The sequence below is a fragment of the Sinocyclocheilus rhinocerous genome, unplaced genomic scaffold, assembly GCF_001515625.1.
Source record: "Sinocyclocheilus rhinocerous isolate Xijiao unplaced genomic scaffold, SAMN03320098_v1.1 scaffold241, whole genome shotgun sequence".
In the NCBI taxonomy this organism is placed as follows: domain Eukaryota; kingdom Metazoa; phylum Chordata; class Actinopteri; order Cypriniformes; family Cyprinidae; genus Sinocyclocheilus; species Sinocyclocheilus rhinocerous.
The window spans coordinates 2,711,327-2,731,367 of record NW_015659312.1 but is presented as its reverse complement, the minus strand read 5'-3'; the positions used below and the strand labels follow the sequence as shown (position 1 = coordinate 2,731,367).

At 36.6% G+C, this 20,041-nt stretch overlaps 2 protein-coding genes across 2 annotated transcripts; both read right to left on the bottom strand.

Moving 5' to 3' along the window:
• Positions 1-960: 960 nt before the first annotated feature.
• Positions 961-11,692, bottom strand: LOC107723509 (trichohyalin-like). Its single transcript, XM_016532172.1, has 24 exons — positions 11,447-11,692; positions 10,997-11,101; positions 10,830-10,872; positions 10,679-10,754; positions 10,064-10,282; positions 9,904-9,991; positions 9,345-9,497; positions 9,083-9,180; positions 8,253-8,404; positions 7,908-8,009; positions 7,596-7,679; positions 6,536-7,162; positions 6,270-6,392; positions 5,135-5,425; positions 4,855-5,052; positions 3,909-4,172; positions 3,434-3,544; positions 3,094-3,330; positions 2,516-2,710; positions 2,250-2,422; positions 2,127-2,156; positions 1,986-2,042; positions 1,709-1,897; positions 961-1,237 (listed from the first exon to the last, which is right to left on the bottom strand). The coding sequence occupies exons 1-24, from the start codon at positions 11,501-11,503 to the stop codon at positions 1,181-1,183; spliced, it is 3,729 nt and encodes a 1,242-aa protein (XP_016387658.1). The 5' UTR covers positions 11,504-11,692; the 3' UTR covers positions 961-1,180.
• Positions 11,693-15,185: 3,493 nt separating this feature from the next.
• trim35-28 (tripartite motif containing 35-28) lies at positions 15,186-19,187 on the bottom strand. The gene is made up of 7 exons (XM_016532171.1): positions 18,733-19,187; positions 18,515-18,610; positions 18,181-18,411; positions 17,464-17,486; positions 16,247-16,365; positions 15,801-16,168; positions 15,186-15,584 (listed from the first exon to the last, which is right to left on the bottom strand). The coding sequence occupies exons 1-7, from the start codon at positions 19,159-19,161 to the stop codon at positions 15,417-15,419; spliced, it is 1,434 nt and encodes a 477-aa protein (XP_016387657.1). The 5' UTR covers positions 19,162-19,187; the 3' UTR covers positions 15,186-15,416.
• Positions 19,188-20,041: the final 854 nt, after the last annotated feature.

Here is a 20,041-nt window from a genome sequence, read left to right as displayed (position 1 = left end):
AGATTTGATTTTTAGAGGTTTTGAATGAATCTTACTTTGAATTGTCACTTGATTCCAGTGTCTTTTTCATATAGTTGCTTTGTAAAATGCATATGCAGTGTTGTAGCGTTTGATTGATAGATTGTTACCTGACTTGTGAGAGTTACATAAGGCTTTGTCGATTTTTGTTCATGTGAATGTTAAATAATCAATTATATATGATCCTATTTTTAAATGTGGTGCCACCTACACATGCCCAAAAGAATAGAGACTGCACTATGTGTCATTGTGTTTGTAGTGCTGGCCTTTATAGTTCACATAAATGTCAGAGCGAATATGAAAGGTGGCCACCTGTGAGACACACAGTACAATAGACACGTGTGCACGCAAACAGCTTCTCCTACTCCAATCTTAACAGTTCTGCATCCAATATGCTGAAATTGTTAGAGACTGAAAGACAAGCTTCTATAAGTCACAGCACAAAGTGGTGTGAGTCACATGTAGACATACAGTGGCGACTAATGCTCTATTTTGATTAGTTTGGGTTAACCATGAACTGTGCGATTGCTGCAAAACCAGTACAGCTGTCTGGTACCCAGCAAAAGAGCTTAGTAATGTGGATTAAGTTGCTTTAATAGTTCACTATACACTAAAGGGGTGAAGGATGGTCTGGTTAGTATGGTCTAGTGAGCCCCTGCTGGTGGAAGTTGTAACTACAGTATAAAGTTGTTCCTTATTAGTAATTCTGTCTTGTTTTACAGCTAAATATCTAAAAAAATAATAATAATAATAATTCTTAAAACAAGATAAATTAACTTAAGTATAATTGTTTAAAATAAAAATTATTTTCAGAGATTTTGAAGTAAACACCTAAGAATAAACACCTCAGATTTGGCAGTGCATATGACAGCTTTTATTCCTTTTGAATATAATTGAATAGGTATAAGCAGAAAAAAATAAACCAAAATGTAAGCCTGAGATTGAGTTTTTTTCAGTGTACACAAATTAAATGATGCTTTTGATATACTGTTGTACAAGGAAACAACGATTATGAACAATGTTAAATTAGATTGATCAAACTGAAGAAAACTGCAAAAGAGGATTATATTCTATAAAACATGCTAAGCATTTGGTTTTTCAACACATTCACATACTTGAATGTTTCAGCAGTGATTATATGCAAAGTTCAAGCTGTTTAAATTCAGACATATATTAGCTCTCGTGGGCGAAACCAGACTGTTTTTCCATTGTCTTCAATCTGCAAAAGAAGATTTTACAGTCAACATGGGTTCACTGACTTTTCTCTTCAGTTTAAACTCATTCCTTCGAAAGACTTTAGAGACAGGAGTGTGTTAATCTAAAAGGTGGAATGATAAAGCTGTTTGAAATTGGACCCATCCCTATGTTTCTCTCACATCTAGATACTGTGCATTAGTGATTCTCAACCTTTTTGACTCTAAGGCCCCCCTTTGTCCAAGACAATATTCAAAATACCCTCTAATCTAAGCTGATATCCACTGCTGGCTGGTGCTTCTGTTGTAATAAAATTAAATAAACTCATATCATATCATTTTAATGATTTTAAATAAATATATCATTTTAATTTGAATGTTTTTAGTATTTTATGTAGGATTATGTTAATATGACTTATGGGGCCCTCCTGGAAGTTTGTAGGGGCCCCTGGTTGAGAACCACTGCTGTAGATAGCTTGTTAATGTATATAACTTACTAAGCCCATTCTCATGAGTATCTCTTCATTGGCATGCAGGAACTGAGCTTTGGCTGTAGGTGAGTATGACGAGAGACGTCTGTCCCATTCAGTGGGTCCGAAATCTTGCTTGACCTCCATAAAGTCACGCTTAAGTTCAGTAATGCTGGCGTAGTGCTTCAAAATCATCTCATGGGACACATCAAAATCCTAATAAGAGCATATATGAGCAGGATTGATTAGACTAGACAAGCCTTCTTAAATTTTCAACAGAAAAACCAATATAAATTTCACACACCTCCAGCATCAGAATGCTGTGACGAATATAGACGCTCTCTCCTTCACTTCTCCTTATCTAGAAAAAACCAAGACTGTGGATTAATATGCTCTGGATAAGAAGGAACATGAAAAAAATTTCAGAAACGAATGAGTGTTTCACCTTCCTCATAAGCACCGGCTCGATCTCAGACTGCTAAGAGAGAGAAAGATGATTTTAGAGGATTGAAACTTTGACATGTTGCTCTTGTGTATGTGCCGTTTGTAGTATGTGTGTGTTTGTAACCTCAGACTCCAGTGTGATGTTCCATATGTATTTTGTCTTCTCCTGATAGGTTTTTGTAATGGACACAGGTTGTGCAGTCGGAGTGGAAGTCAGTGGTTGGTCAGTTGGGATCTGCGGGCGGGGTTTGGGCGGAGCCACTGGGGAAATAACAGGTGTGGGTCGAAGAGTTGGAACTAGAGACATAGAAAGAAAAGTTCAGGAAGACATGTTAACAGATGGACTGACATTAGAGAGTATTCATTTCTGATGTCTTTTGTGAATCATACCATAATCTTTAGGGGAATCGCCCATAAGGATAAACCAGTTATCCTCCACTTCTGTCCGCAGTTGTACTGTTTTTTTCTCTGGTATCACTGTTTTTTTTGTTCTTTCCTCTATTTGTATCTGCTTCCTCCTCTCTTCTTCCCTTCTCCTCTTCTCTTCCTCAGCCCTCCTGTCCACTTTAAGGACATCTGCAACAACTTTATTAAATAGAGTTGAGAATAAGAATTTATTGACAAAGACTGCCAATTTTGCGATAATATAATCTATCCCAGTTAGATGTTGTTACTGTTTTCAACATTGATAAAAAGTAAGAAATGTTTTTTGAGCATCAAAATAGCATATTGGAATGATTTCTGAAGGATCATGTGACACTCAAGACTGGAGTAATGATGCTGAAAATTCAAATTACATTTTTAAATTATATTAAAATAGTAAAAAAATTTAATTGTAGTATTCCACATTATTAATGTTTTTACTGTACATTTGACCTTAGTGGGCATTAAAATAATCTTACTGACCCCAAACCTTTGAACAGTAGTGCATATTTAAAAATATATAAATATATAAAATGTGTATGTACTTATTTCTTTTGGTGAAACATCAAAAAGAATGAACCAGTCGTCATCTTTTTCAATCTGAGGCTGTGTTTCTGTTTTCACAGTAATAGCTGGTTGCGCTCTTCTGGCTTCCAGCTCTTGTTTTCGCTTCTCCTGTTCTCTTAGTCTCTTCTCCTCCTCCTCCCTCACTCTCATCTGCTGCAGTCTCATTCTTCTGTCTTCCTGTTCTTTCATCCTGTGCTCTTCAGTAGCCAATGAAACTATAGATAAAACATATAAGGGTTTTACTAATTATAATATGTCTCTCACCTGAAGCAATGCCAGGATAGAATAGAGAATAAAACATGCAGCTATTCTAATGACCTGAAGGGACGCTCCTCATCTCAGGAGGTGCTGTGTCCAAAAGATCAAACCAGTCATCATCAACCTCCTGAACCCCGACAGGAATCATCTCAAAATCTCTGCTTCTGACATCTGAAAGAAGCACAGGAAACAGTGGGGTTTGCTGTTTTCCATCACGAGAAGCTTGTGAAATTATTTGTGCCATAAATTCATTAAAAAATTTAAAACTTGCTTTTATGAGAAGCATGCACTAATTAATCTTGATAGTAGTCTTGGGTAAAAACATTTTTTAAAATTATAATAATGTTTTATGTAATGAAATCATCAAATAATGTCAATGTTTAATGTTGCAAATGTATTGATAAGTCTTTTTTTTAAAGTCAGTTTTCTTCTAGCCATTTTACACATTTTTGTTTTGTTTGTTTGTTATTTGTTTGCTATTGTATTCTTGTTCCTATATGTATGTGATAGAGTCCGTTATGTGTGTTACTTGTACCTGATGGGAAACTCTTCTGCTCATACGGCACTTTGTCATAAAGCTGAAACCAGTCGTCATCGATGTCTCTGGCCACGACTAGAAACTGTGGGGTTTGTATGATACTCGTCCTCTTCTTCTCTGGTACTATTATTTGTTCTTTAGCGCTCACGGTCGTCACCTCAATCACTTGCTCCCCTTTTCTCACTCTGCTCTGAATCACCTCCTCCCTGGTCTCCTCATACAGCTCAACAGTTGGATCTTGCAGTTGTGGGGATGAGGGCACTGAAACAAACACAATGTATGATGAATATTTTGATTTGTGTATAACTGCTATAAATATTTAATAATATACTTACATTTTCAAGTTTTTCCAGAAACATATTGAGTTTTAATTCATTTTAATTCATTTTAATTCAAACATTCATAAAATTTCATTTTTATGGATTCTGAATTCTGAAGGATAATCAGAATTCACTTAAGACTGGAGTAATGGCTGCTGAAAATTCAGCTTTGACATCACAGGAATAATTTACATTTCAAAATATATTAAAATAGAAATCAGTTATTTTAAATTGTAATAAAAATTTAAAATATTACTATTTTTACTGTATACTTAAATAAATGCAGCTTGTTGAGCATAAGAGACTTATTTTAAAAAAACAAATATATATAGCACAACATATTTTAATGTAAATATTTGTATACGGTTATCTATAAACAACATGGTGGACATTTAGTGATACTGAATGTCAAAAACAAAATCTTTAGATTGCTATGCTCATTGTTTTGACAGTATATTTGACTCATTGAGAAATAAGTCTTCGTATCAGGAAAAATAGGCATAATTATATATGTTAGTCTAATAAATATGGCTGTTTCTTTCAGTTCAGTAAATTTCTCTTTCCGCCACTTAATTTCAACTTCCTGTGAAGCATGGCCAGTTCAGTTACAATAGTGTTTGTACCTGATCCTTTAGGAGAAACATCAAAAATAATGAACCAGTCATCCTCCACATCTCTTTGAGGTTGTGTTGACTTCTGCTCCAGAATAACTGTCTGTGGTCTCCCATAATCCACCTGCTCCTGTTGTTTTATTTGCTCTATTCTCACTCTTCCCTGGATCTCCTCCTCTCGGGTCTCCTCGTACATCTCAACAGAGGGCACTGAAACAAACACAGTCCATCATATACCGATTTGTGTGTTTTACACGAGTGCATGATTATGGTTGTGTGTGTGCATGTGTACCTGATCTTTTAGGAGAACCATCCAAAGCGACAAACCAGTCATCCTCTTTGTCTATTTGAGGCTCTGCTGCTCTCTGCTCAAGAACAGCTGGCTGTGGTCTCCTATAATCCTCTGTCACCTGCTCGTGTTGTTCTTTCTGGACCTCCTCTGTTTTCACTCTGCTCTGAATCACCTCCTCTCTAGTCTGTGTTTTTGTCTTCTCTGGTGGCACCAGCTCTTGCTGTATTTTTCTCTCGACCTCTCTCTTCTCTTCTTCAGCCTGATCTTCTTCAGGAACGAATCTGCTCACATCTGGTAACAGAAACCCATTTTAGTGGTTGACATTTGTTGAGAAGTATTTTAAAATCCTATTTATTTATTCTGGTGTTATAATAAAGGGCGGCCAGGAAAAACACACTTGCTTAGCTACTCACAGGTAAACAGGTGCAACTTAATACTGTAAGTAATACTGTAGACAGTCACTCCAAATAAATATGAGAACATGAAATATTAATTTCAACTTTATTTTTAAAATTAATTATTTTGTTATAAGGTCACTTAAAATAAAAGTTGTTATATTTTTCAGAGCCTTATAAATGTTAAAAATAATGGCTTTTAATTATACTGTAATGTTGAATGGCTATAATTAATGGCTAAAATTGAGGTGAAAATGCATTTAATAGAGACATCAGTAGCAGTATTGGTATATCAAAAATATGGCCTTTTTTTAATAATAGGCTACTTAGTAAAGAGATGCCATTAAACACATAGGCTAAGTAAAATATGCCATTATTATGTTTACATATTATATATGTTTGTATATTTTTTTAATCGATTGACAGACAGCACTGATGTCAACCTTTTATTGATGTTGGTGTTGGTAATATTAGTTCATTTTACTGCTGAATATGCATTTAAATTTAATTTGTAATTTTATAGGCCCCCCAGAAAGAAATCTGTATGACCCCCCACCCCCTTGGCCCCCTTCAAATTTTCAATTTGATAATCCAGCCCTCAAATGAAACTAATTGAATATAGCCCAGTTTTAGTTGGACAATGGTAAATATGATATATGATATCTGACAGCTAGATGGTGCAATGGACCAATCAGAATACAGTATTTCAGAGAGCTGGTTAATTAAACGTAAAAGTATACCTGGAAGGGGGTACGATATTTCCATGGTTTGTGGAAGCACATCAAATAGAATGTACCAATCGTCATATTTCTTCATTGGTTTGGGGTTATATACTATCTGTTGCAAATTTTCTTTAACTCCTCCTGATAAAATGTGATATATGACATTCTCAGTTTTCACCTGAGGCATTTCGATTAACTTTGAAATTTAAAGCATTTCAAGCATTTGATGAAAAGCTGTGAACACAATTTCTGGTGACAGATGCACAGCTGTTCACATGACATACCTGTGCGGGTAGCTGAAGGCATCAATGACATGCGATCAAGTAAAATGTACCAATCATCTGTCTCTGCTCGTTGAAGCTCCTCCTTCTCAACTTGCTGCAACCTTTGTTCCAAACTTTCCACATCCTGTAATCCAAACCTCAGCTCTTCCACCTCAACTAGCTTTCGCTCGATAGTGTCCACCTCTTCTAGTCTCTGTTCCATGATTTTCATTCTCTCGAAAGTGTCCTCAGATCCCAGTGTCTTCTTTTCGGTGATCATTACACGTCTTTCCAACATCTCCACCCTCTCTATCTTTTTGTTTACATCTTCTTGTGATTCCACCAAAGAGTTGACCTCCTGTGTCCACTTTTTAGTGATTACTACCCTTTGTATTCTTTCTCTATTGACTTCTAGTACTTCTTCTTTGGGTGTCTCCTTTAGAGGTTTCATAATTTCCGAAGTTTCACTTTTCATGATTTCATGAAGTTCTTTCTCAATAATGTCAGACCCCTCCTGGATGACCTGAACTTTATATGTTTGTGTTATCACATGCTCATCTGTGAGCCTCTCCTCTGACCCCTTCACAACTTCCACATCTTCTCTCTGTTCTTCAGTCTGAAGGGGCTGCTGGATGCCTGATACTAAAACTGGAACAAAATAAAGCAAAATTACCATCAATCACAGCTTTTCCCTTCAGGCAATGTCAAGTTTAAATGGAAACTAAAATATTTATTTATGCACATCAGTCCAGTGGGACTTGGACATTTCTTCATGAATGTTTTGGAAAATGTCAGCGCAGCTTGCCCTTTTATCCTTATGTCAACAAATTTGGTTGATTACCAGTGTTGGCTTGACTTTTTGGTATGTGGTGAAAGTGAGAAAGCCTAAGTTAGGTTCAAGCTCCAGAAAAAATTTTTAGAATTGACAGTTATCAAATATGTGTCTATCTATCTATCTATCTATCTATCTATCAGAGTCTGTGCATGTTTAGTTGGCCATGGATGTGTGGCACCTACGGCACTGAATGAAGCCCTTCTATAATGTCCACAGTGGTCTTTTGGGAGTGTTAAAAAGACTTACATGGGCTGCCGTCAAGGAGGACACACCAATCATCCGCATGATGCTTCCACTCCTGCAGCTTCTCACTTTCTAGCATCACATCATCTGTACAGGATGTTTTCAGTTCATCAGAAAATATTTTTCAATATTTTCAAAAAGAAAGAGAAGGGAAAAGACTAGACCAAAAAAATGTATAATGCAAATGACTATGTATATGTTTTAAACACATGAATTATTAATTAAAATAAATTCATTTAATATGTGTTTGGCATGAGATCAAATGTATTTGTTGTTCATTTATATTATTATTTTAATTATTTGAATATGCCTTACCTGATGTAGAAATGCGCCATTTATCTGGACCATAGACCAGGAACCAGTCATCCAACTCTGTTCGAATTGGTTGTTTTAAAACATCCAGAATTTCTTCATTTCCTGAAAAGAGATATATCATATTTACCTTTGTCCAACTAAAACAACTACTTGCATGTTTGCAAACAAACATTTAATTAGTCAATCACATGTATCCACAAAAAATACATCAATAAAAAGCGAATTATCTAAAAACAAATAAAAAAAAAACGAAATAAAAAGAAATAAACCTACTAAATTAAATATCTAACCAAACTAAAGCATGAATCAATCGATCAATCAATCAATCAATCAATCAATAGTTGCCTTTTCTCTTGATGATAAAGCGTGTGAATCGTGGAGGGGCCCGAGTGATGTTGCCGCTGGCTTCCAGACACTCAGACTGAGTGCATCCATGGTAACGGAACCTTGAACCCAAGGTCAGCAGCCTTTTTGTTTTTTTGTCTTGAATTCTGTTTCTGAGAAACACATACAGAAGTATGGTCTTATGACTTGAAACTTCCCATAGATGTTCAATGAGCATGTTTTTACTATAGAATACTGTATTTGCATATATTTGACTGGAGCGCCCCCTTGTGTTTCTAATGGTCATATGGATACAAAACATAGCAGCGGCGCTTTTATTATGCCACAGTCGACCGCTTCCGCTGCTTCCGGTCGTGCGTATGTGGGGTAAAGCAGCGGAGCTTTTATTATGCCACAGTCGACGGCTTCCGCTCCTTCCAGTCGTGCGTATGTGGGGAAAAAAGCAGAGCTGTTTTATCATACAAGATACATTTGAAAGTTCTGTTATAATGCTACTCTGTGCGGTCGGCACCGGTCTATTAAAACGCACAACATATTAAAGCGTCTTTGGTGTTTCCATGTTTTCTACAAAACAAAACCGGAAATCGAGGGGTTATGACGTCATTGGCAGGCGACACAATGACACTATGGAAACGGTCCGTGTCACTAGTTAAAATTGCTTATTTCTCTGGATTTAAACATTCTTCGAAACATTTGGGATAATGTAAGTACACAAGTCAGCAAAATATATAACACTGTTCTAGTGGTTTTTGGATATTTTAATTAAAAAAATCTTACATATTGTGCCTTTAAGCCTTGGTTGTGTAATACACATACATACACGGACTTACCTGAAGAAACTATGATGTTCCACACAGCATTTCCACAGTTGTTTGCAGGCTCGGTAGTTGGCCAAACTGAAGCTGATGGCACCCTCAAACTCATCCTGCTAAATCAGGTCACATGGAAAAATGTAACCCACATAAACACAACAAAACTCCTGAGTTTGTCACTACACCAGATGAGTAAAAGGAACGCATAATCTAACATTAACATATGGAGAAAATAAAGAAATGGGTTATGGAGAATGGTTATGGAAAATGAGTGTGCAACCTCAGAAGGGCGCATCTTCAGAAGAAAGGTGCTGCGTTTGTGGGAGATTTTAAGAACTCTGGGCCAGAGGAATATATTTGTTTTAATTTCATCCTCATATACCATCAGTCCTTCAGAGCAAACGCCGAGCATCACATCTGCATCGTTGACATCCTATGAACAGATCAAACATTATACTAAAGATGTGCACTGTTCATGTCATGTTAAAGGAATAGTTCATCCAAAAATGAAAATTCTGTCATCATTTATTTAACTTTATGTCGTTTCAAGCCCACTTTCTTTCATCTTTGGAACAAAAAGAAGACAGAAAGTTGCACATGTTTGGAAAAAGAAGGTGAGTAAATGTCCAATGTTGTTTTGGACCCTACTGACTTTAATTGTATGAACAAAAATAGTCTTCAAATTATCATCTTTTGTGTTCCAGAGACGAAATAAGTCATACAGGCTTGAAAAGACATTTAGAGGTAAATAAATGATGACAGAATTTTCATTTTTGGGATGAAATACTATGAAGACATTCCAAATATATTCCAAATTTGAGTTTACTAAATAAAGTTACTTTGGCAGGATGCAGGTCTACTCCATACATGGGGAGCCCCATGGCGTTCTCAAGGAAAAGCTTATCTGCTTGAGCAGGATTCATGAATCTGTGCAATAAAATAAATTATACAAATGTGTTAGAGGACATATGTGTGAGTTTGATTGTTGGTACAGGATACCTGTATGTGGAATGCAGCTCCATTATTCTCTCCCCCAACTCTTCACTCTGATTGGGTGCAAGAACAATTTCACTGACATAGTTGTTCTTGTGGAGATTTGGGTCATAATCGCCAATTGTTGACTGAACTGTGTATGAACCCAGCAGAGCCAGGATGTCTGGTGGACAGGGCAGTCGGCCAATCAGAATATCTTTCCTCAGCTGAAGACACAGGAGATATCTGAGAGAATTACACAGAATAGTGAGTGTTCAGTCAACACAGAAAGAAAAACATGCACAAACATATCAACATAACTACTCTGTATATACACAACTTATGTTCAAACAGTCTCAAGGAGTTCGGTGTATTTGTATGTTTAATAATAATAATAATAATAAAATAATAATGATACTTTGAATCTAAATTTACATATAGAGCCTTTCAGGATTTCAAGGTTGCTTCACAAACACTTTAAAAAAATGCTAATCCAAGCAAAAACAAATAATACAGAGACAGAACAAGGACAACTCTGAAGTGGGAAATGCAACAGAGTGAGGAAACATTAGAAAATAGTGTAAATAAGTCAGATTTCAGTTAAGTTTTGAATATCTGGATAGTTTGTGTGTCTTATTGTACCTTGTGATGTCTTCAGCTAGAATGGAGGGATCAGGTGGGTAAAACTTGATGTTGACAAAGAATTCCGTTACTGGACCTGAAACCAACATACAGGGAACAGATGCAGAGATGAAAATGCAAGAATCTTTACCATCCACTCAAACAAACATACTTTTTATCTGTTTTCGGATCTCTTTGGCACAGTCCAGCCATACCTGAAATAAACACAGAATAATAATACTTAAAAAAAATAAAATAAATAAATAAGTAGTTTTAATTGATCAAATATTTAATATAATAGAATCTTTATATGTAAGCCTGAAAAAAAAATAAAAATACCCGGGTACTAGGAGAATCCCACATGACCAGACCATAATAATCCCTCTCCAACAGGTCAAGGTGTTCACAAACTTTATTAAAGAGATCCTGTCCCAGTGCATTTCTCTGTGGAAGAAAAAAAAAGAATTTTATTGTTAATATCTGTATTTTTAATGTCTTTTAATCGTTTACAGTAGAAATATCTAAACATTCTTAAAACAAAACAAATGTACTTATCTGAGTAAGATAAGACTGGTTTCCAGTCAATATACCTTATTATTTATTTATTAATTTACGTATAGTTTTGTTTTTGGTTTTAAGCATGAATCTCATTAATTGATAGATTTCTACTTAGAAAATATTTGCTAGTTGAGTAAGAAAAATAAACTTAATTCATTATTAAGACATTATTTTAGGATATTATAAGATATATTATTATAATATCATTATACAGAGAGAAGGTCTTTGTACCTCCAGCGCCCACACAAAGTAGGTGTCGTCCAGGAAATTCACTCGGCACTGCAACATGTCTCTCAAACCTTTCTCTTCTCTTCTATTTATTCCTCTGGTGGTGGAATTCAGTCAGTCTCATGCTTTCCCCCACTTTATATATCAGGGAATGAGCTGCAAAAGTTCAATTCTCTTCAGAACGGCAGTTTAGTTCACATTCATGTTACTGCGGTTCTATACTGTAGCAGCACATGTCTGTATGCGGCATCATAAAAGGCCCTGCCCTCCTGCACTGTCCCGTTTTGTGATAGTGCGTTTTAGAAAGATATGACCCCTTCCCCCCAGCTCACATACAAATAGACATGCCTGTTTACAGCAATGAGTGAGGGGGTCAGTCATCACATGATACACATGAATGTATTTGTCCATCATGACTGGAGAAAGAGGAGGCAAAGAGGAATCACTTCAGTAAAAATGGATCATTTACAGTTTTTAATATGATGTTACCCGCTCTCTTCTTACTGAGATAAACTGATAAGAATGGGTGGGGAACCGAAAATCTTCATGCAACTCTTCCCTCACGCAACATCTTATGACAAAATATGGGCACAGTGATACTGTTAACATGATATTGTGATGTGTGTGGTGTTTGGAATACCGTACTGACAACTAATTAATGAGACTGAACACCGTACTGACAACTAATTAATGAGATTGATTGGGGAACGAGGAGCACTGGGTGTGATCTGTGTATTCAGAGACTGGGGTGAGAAGGTTTAAAAAGAGTGCAAAAGAGAATGGATGCGGGCTGGCTGAGAAAAAAACAGCATTTCAGGCGGTCGCACACCGGATGAGAAGCGCAGCGTAGCGTCGCGCCACGTCTTTAAAATTCAAATACATTATTTTCTATGAGTGTAGGCACACCGGTGGCGCCGTTCGGCGCCGGTGTGTCTTACAAGTACAACACGACGTAGCTGGGCGCCGCGGAGGCACACCGAACGGCGCCGCCGGTGTGCCTACACTCATAGAAAATAAAGTATTTGAATTTTAAAGATGTGGTGCGATGCGACGCTGCGCTTTTCGTCCGGAGTGCGACCGCCTGAAACGCTGTTTTTTTCACCTCCGTGCCCCAACGTCTTTGTTTGGGCTTCCGAAAGCGGATGCTGTCAGGAAACAGTGGTTGCAATTTATTTTTTTAACTCTGTTCCTGAGCATTATAACCCCAATTTGCTATTGTGTGCTGCGCATTTTACTGAGGACAGCTTCCACAACAAGAGGGAGGACAGTGCCTGTCGGATTCACCAAAAGTTATGTTGAAAGACGGAGCAAAGGGCGTGGCAGTACGGAAACACCGTCTAAGCTGTTCGCCAATCATAACGCACTGTGACAGCTAACCAATCACAACACATTTTGTTTTTCGGAAGGCGGACCTTCATCAAAGCCGGAACTAATCGAGCCGTTTGTGCCAGGATGGGGAGAAAGGTATTTTAATAATGTAAATTATGTGAAAAATAATGCGTTTTTCGAACCACCAAGCATGAGAGCATGTTCTAGTACACCCCCAAAACAAAATCAAGACTTTGTAAAAGAGCATAATAGGACCCCTTTAAGATTTGTACTTTACATTTTTCTTTCAAGTTTCAAATAACTACTTATTATTTCCTTTGCATAATCCATATTAAACAACTCTGTAGGGAAAAATAATGGTAGATAAAACTTAATGGAAGATAAAAATAATGGAAGATTTGAATGATTGATTTACCTGTAAATGTGAGGTGTTTATTGGCCTTCTTCTCATGTAGAAGCTCTCACAAACTATCTGTGACAAGGGTGGAGGATCAACACAAATTCCCATGACGTTAGTACAGAGATGAATTGTGAAGATGAAACCAGACCCAGTATCTTAAACAAAACTGAAAACACTATTTTGAACCACCACATTTCCTCCAATAACACAGCTAACAACCTTTTTATTTTTTAGTAGCTAACTTCAAAGTGAAGAGCTACAGCCTCCACAGACACAGATATATTCCTACCACATGTTTACGGATATGAGGGACACTTGAGTCTAAATATGGGACTGTGCAAGCTTTTCCATCAATTTATCCATTCTCTAAACCTCTACTCCTATGTAAGGTCATGGGGAGGCTGGGGCCTTTCTTCTATTTAACATTATATATACGTGCAATTTGATATTACTATTAAATGTGTGTATCTTGGGCAAATGAATACCAGAGCAGTCTTCTGTCTGTTATCTCTCTCAGTGCAGAGGAAAGTATGAGAAACTCAAGATAGATAACACTATAACTGTCATACTTTTACACATGTACAGCCTAAAAGACATTTAAGACCAGCGGCTGGTTGCATAAATTTAGACTGGTCTTACAAGTTAATACTATTTTTTCTTTAAGACTGGGCACATCACTTACTTAATGTAGACAGGATTCATTTGAATCAGAAAAGTAAAACTGATTATCACTTGGATAACTGCTAGTTGGTCGGACTAGTTCTTTAGACAGAGTTTTAACATAGCAGCTGTTTTTGCAACTGTCCAGCTGTCAGATTATTACAAAATGCATTAGGGTCTAATGATAAACTCTGTTAATTAAAGCCAACATGCAAAAGTACCTTTTAGTTTTGAAAATCCCACATGAGTCTGTTTTGTGGTTGAAAAGGTTGTGTTTACTGCAATACTGGCATACTTTTAACACTTCCAACTATTTATTCAAAACATGCACTTTCACAATAATTTGGACATCAGTCTTAGCTAATCTTAATGAGACTGGTGAAATCAGAGATGTTTCTATTATTAACCAATGTAGTGTTCCTTTTTTGACTGGAAGACATTAAACTGAAATGCTGCTGGAGACAGAAAAAAAAAAACACATTCAGTCTGATAAGTAATTTTTATTGTTATTATTTCATTAAATGTTTCATTAAACTATCACCCCCGCTAATATCAAAAGCTGTACTGTATAATTGTAATTAAACATACCTGCCACAATTAAATGGCAAATAAAAATGGAAAACAATTGTCTTTAAACAAAAAAGATAATGGCTGAAATTGAGTTGTTCTGGTCCAACTCTTATGTTGACCCCTATCATTCAACAATAGTATGGTTAAGTATAAGATTTTAAGTGGATTGATATAAAAGACATTCTCTACTGAACGATCAATAGTGTTTTAGCAGCAGTAAAGCCATTTACATTGTGGAGGACAAGGAAAAAAATACCTTCACCCTGACATAGCAAATCACACAAACATAATATGAAAAAAAAAAAAAACATGAATCATGACATATGTTTTAGTATAATATATCAGAATATGCCGTTCACCTCCTTTGAATTTCCATTTCTTTCTTTCCCATTCTCATTTAAAGGAATTTTCCATGTCCAGTACAAGTTATTCACAAACAACAGCATTTGTGGCATGACGTTAATTACCAGAAAAAAATATTTCAATTTGTCCCTTGTTTTCTTAAAAAAAAAAGAAGAAGCAAAAATAAAGGATCACGGTTATGGTGCTGCACTTGAAATGAAAGCACTTACATTCATTCTTCTTTTAAAACTTTTTTGATCTGTAACAGTTTAAATTACACTTGTTTAAGGGTTTATGGCATTACAGTGTCATGGTTGACGTCCTGTTTGAAATGCTGTTGACTGAGATTAACTTCTACTGAATCCGAAATGTTCCTTGAATTCTGTTCAAACTAAGTAGCAACTTTAGTGAAGGTTTTAGACTCTTCAGTCTCACTCATTCTTCTTTTAAAACTTTTTTGATCTGTAACAGTTTAAATTACACTTGTTTAAGGGTTTATGGCATTACAGTGTCATGGTTGACGTCCTGTTTGAAATGCTGTTGACTGAGATTAACTTCTACTGAATCGAAATGTTCCTTGAATTCTGTTCAAACTAAGTAGCAACTTTAGTGAAGGTTTTAGACTCTTCAGTCTCATCAGGCTTAGATGTTAAAGAAACAAAGCATATTTACTTATTGTTTGTGTATGGTCACTTTAGCAGGCAAGATAGTGATGGGTGTACTCTGGAGCCCTGGGCCAAAGATGGGGAACAGCTTTCCAGTGAACTTATCATTATATGTACATAGGTGCTTGTTGTTGCCTGTATCCCAGAAGGACACCTCTCCCTTTTCCATATTGACCTTTACCCTGATGGTTTCAGGCCTTCTCTCTAGATTTAGCTCAGTGCGTGGAGTGGTCAGTGCACTGACTTTAGCAGGCAAGATAGTGATGGGTGTACTCTGGAGCCCTGGGCCAAAGATGGGGAACAGCTTTCCAGTGAACTTATCATTATATGTACATAGGTGCTTGTTGTTGCCTGTATCCCAGAAGGACACCTCTCCCTTCTCCATATTGACCTTTACCCTGATGGTTTCAGGCCTTCTCTCTAGATTCAGCTCAGTGCGTGGAGTGGTCAGTGCACTGTAGACTCCTTTACTCAGACCGATGGTCCACACTCCGGCTGTTGTTGTTACAGTGAACTTCCTCTTCCGAACCACTGACTCCTTGCATACACCCAAGATCCATTTGGGGTGGTCAGCCACACGGACCTCCCAACGGTGGCGCCCTGAGGAGAAACCCTCTGAGCCAAGGACAAAAACACAGGGATCAAACCTCTCAGGGTTGTCTGGGAAGGTCTGTCTTTCCAAACTCTGTTGCACACTGGAAAAATCAGGAGATATGGAGAGCCAGGGCGAGACCGTGTTGGGATCCAGGATTACAGGCACTGCAGACAAAACAATGTTACAGTGACTCACAAAGTTAATCTTACACACATTTTAGACGAGGTGAAAAGTGCACTCACAACATGTGACATGAGACAGCATCTTTTCCCAGACTTTGTAACCCAAAGCGCCTACATGCAAGGCCATGTTGATGAGAGCTCCTTGAATCTTCTTTGGTTCCTCACCAGTCCACTGGGTTCTGTGACAGACATCAAGAGATCATCTTTACCTTACGTTCAACCTCTTACACACAGCTAAATTACAGTCACAACAAAACAGAAGTATTGACAGATCTAGTCTCCCCTATTGCTACATACATCCGAAACAATTTATTGAAAAATAAAAATATGCAGGATGGGGACTTGGTTCGATGCATCAGTTGTTTGGATTTTCAGACGTGGGTGTTGCGTTCAAAAGTACAGATGGATGAACATGAGCTTTTGGAGAAGTTCTGCATTCATAGAGAAGTCTGTCATTTTCACCGTAAGGTCCAGTTATGCCATTTTAAGAAAACATTATGAGGTAAAAAAAACAACAACCCACATGCACGGATAAACTGTTCACATTAAAGGTGCGGTCACATTTACTGTTGTTTGCCGAATTTTTCATGGGTGAAATCCAGTTTCAATAGGAATCTACGCTACTGGAATTTCTGCATGAGGGCAAAGGATTTCCCCACTCAGATTTTGCAACGGTTTCAAGTTGGTCATGCAAATTTGCCATGTTGACCAGCAGAAAGTTGCTTGCTTTGAAAGTGACTTCTTTGTGAACAAATGTACATGGATACTTCTTTGGGTTTATCTAGGCATTGTGTTTTGTGTCATGTTATTATTAAACCTATTTCTCAAAATGGCACGCTTGTGTGCTTTCCCTGAGCAAATGTCATGAATGTGCAGTCGAGCACAACAGACCAACAGCCAAGGTCAGGATTTTGATAAATTATAAATTACATTTTGGTTTGTTTTTAACCAAACCCTATTGTACTGTAAATTTCAAGAGTACTTAAGTAATCAGGGATAATTCTGTGATCAAGTTTGAAGCTGGTCGCTATTCACTACCATGATATGGACAAGCATGAGCAGGACATTTTCATTAATCACTTTCAGTAATTTTCATTTTTGGGTGAACTATCCCTTTAGGATCTATAACATGAATTTAGAATCTAGATGGGGTGAATTTTTATTTCATGTGTACTTTAATATATATTTTAAATATGACTAATCTATAGTGGTATTAAGCAAGCAATTCATAGCAAAGCAGACCTAAGAAACACTTGATAAAATAAAAAGGCACATACCGTCTTTTTAGCCTCTGGAAATTCTATGGAAGAAGAAAAGTTGATTCACAAGAGCTGAATGTGGGACATGTCTGATTTCGTTATCAGTTATGTTAAAGCGTGAGAAAACCTGCCAGTATAAATGTAAAGGGTCAATGACGAGATTTCATGTCAAGTCCTCTTCTACACTTGCCATTTTTAAATCTAGATTGAAGATAGATTTTTATGCATTGGCCATTAAAAATGCAATTCATACATACAATGACTGGAATATTCTGATATTTTTTGTTTGTTTGTTTGGTAAGGCGTGGGGAATAAACAATGACATGACATTAATTTTGAAAGGATTTGGACAAGACAGAATGACCTGACATTTTTAGAGTCAGTGAATTTAAAAACACTCCAAAGAGAAAGGAAAACTTGAAATCGCATCATATGACCCCTTTAAAATGGTTTCTTAAAATACACTTCTAAGAGCTTGGTACATGCGTTTAAAACTAGATTTTTTTTCTCTTTTTTAAAAATTTTTTTTTTTATTATAGACACTTTTTTTGTCATTGACCCACCAGCGATTAGTCTAGACTCTAGAGGTTTCTGCCTGTAATCTACATATTGAAAATAACACTTAAGTCAGATCTGTTAAAAAGTATGGATGCATAAGTGATCCTGTTTACAACTGGTAAACAGAGTATGTTTAATTATTAACACATACAAAAGTTATTAAAAAAAAAATCGTACCTGAAGAAATGTCAAATCCTCCGCTCCCATTTCTCTCTTTACCGACTGAATCAATTCAGCAAGAGCTGTGATATCGTGGCTGATGATATCAATCTTCTCATTCAGCATTTGCTTCTTCTCATTTTCTTCTCTATACAAAGCATTTATTCTAGATGTCTCCTCATCACGTAGGACCTGATGGAGTCTTTCAAACTCCTCTTTGATTTGATTCTCTGCATCCTTAGTCTGGCTCTGTAACAATACGGAGAAGTGGAACAAGCATTAGTTCAAAATTATTAGGATTTCACTGCATTGATGTGTTTGGCTTTCAAAAACGTTTTTGGAGACTGCTTACCTCAATAAAGGAGATTGTGTCTTTATATCTTTTTTTCATCCTTTTGAAGGAGTCCTGCTTACTTTCCAGTATTTTGATTTTCATGTTAAGCTCATCCTATAAAGCATTGCACGTTAGAAGTATTTCCATAAAAAAGTCAGTATTCATTTCAGTAGCTGTAACACGAAGTGGGTTGTTTTTTATACCACAATGTGGAAAAAGCAATGAGCTCTGCTCACCTTGCAGAAAGGCACTCCTTGCTCTATGGGCACCAGCTCGTGTCCTGGATGAAGAGTCACGCAGTCGACGCACACGGGTTCCTCGTCTTTAATGCAGAAGAGCTGGAAGGGCCGCTGGTGCAAGCCACAGATGACCTCATCTACACCAGTACCTTGCCCTCTCCAGTTCCTCTCCTTTTTATAGGTTACGCAGGTGTTTTTTAATGCGCGGTTAGGAATCGGTGTCTCTCCGTCGCAGCATTTTCTGCACAGCGGGCACTGCTGTTTCGACTGGTTCTTCCAGCTGCCCTGCAGGCATTCCTGGCAGAAACTGTGGCTACACGAGAGCAACACGGGTTCCCTAAAAATGTCTTTGCACACAGGACACGTCAAGTCTGACTCTAGAAGAGATGGCCTGTCTGTGATATCCTCGTCACTGTGGTCTGCCATGTCGTTAGCTTGTACTTTCACTTTCACTAAAGAATATTTTCTCGGTAGGGATTAAAATACGTTTAAAAATCGCAAAGCTGTTTAAAACATCGGTCCTCCTGCGTTTAAAAAGTTCAACTTGTTGTTTAGGAAGGAAGCGATTTGTTAAGGACGAGAAGATCTACCTGTTTTCGTCTTATTCCTGGCAACTTCCGCGTATGTGAAAGTGGGCGGGATAGATACCAGAAAATAAAATAAAAGTGCAAACAGTCAAACAAGTTTGTCTGCCTTTTCGTCCAGACCTGTTTTGCCATATCTCCACAGCTGACCCTCAGAGGCAGGTTGACTTAAAAGGGACCTTTTTTAAAGCACGGTTATCTAAAAAATGTCTTAAATAAAACAGTTTTATTTGGGCATGCAGGATATGGAAGATATGGAGGACTAAACCTGAAATAAATAATAATAATAAATAAATAAATACACATGTTCGTGCATAAATATATAAATCATTAAATCGGGCAAACAACAGTAAATAAATAAATAAATTTGATTATAATTGTGCAATGACAGTTTTCAAGTAAATTATTTATTTATTTATTTATTTTGCAAGCAACACGTTGTCTATGGAGTAATTTAATTTACTTTAATAAATAAATTAAATAATATATAATTAAATGAAATTTAAGCATAAATAAATAATGAATTATTCAACTATTTATTTATTTGTATGTGTTTTTACTTAATAAAATGTTGTAATAAGCATAAATAAAAGTAAGTATAAATAAATAAATTGGGAGTGAAATGTATTTAATTCTGTAAAATGAAACATGACCTGTTATACACCTTGAATTTTTTTTAAATAATTTTATTAAATATTCTTTATTTGTCTATTTTTAGCCTG

Coding starts and splice junctions, on each gene's coding strand:
- trim35-28 (XM_016532171.1), bottom strand. CDS start 19,161: ATGGCAGACCACAGTGACGAGGATATCACAGACAGGCCATCTCTTCTA. Junction 18,611..18,732: donor AAGGAGTGCCTTTCTGCAAG/GTGAGCAGAGCT, acceptor AATGCTTTATAG/GATGAGCTTAACATGAAAAT. Junction 18,412..18,514: donor ACACAATCTCCTTTATTGAG/GTAAGCAGTCTC, acceptor GTATTGTTACAG/AGCCAGACTAAGGATGCAGA.
- LOC107723509 (XM_016532172.1), bottom strand. CDS start 11,503: ATGTTGCAGTGCCGAGTGAATTTCCTGGACGACACCTACTTTGTGTGG. Junction 9,498..9,903: donor TAGACCTGCATCCTGCCAAA/GTAACTTTATTT, acceptor ATCTGTTCATAG/GATGTCAACGATGCAGATGT. Junction 1,238..1,708: donor TACTCATGAGAATGGGCTTA/GTAAGTTATATA, acceptor CTTCTTTTGCAG/ATTGAAGACAATGGAAAAAC.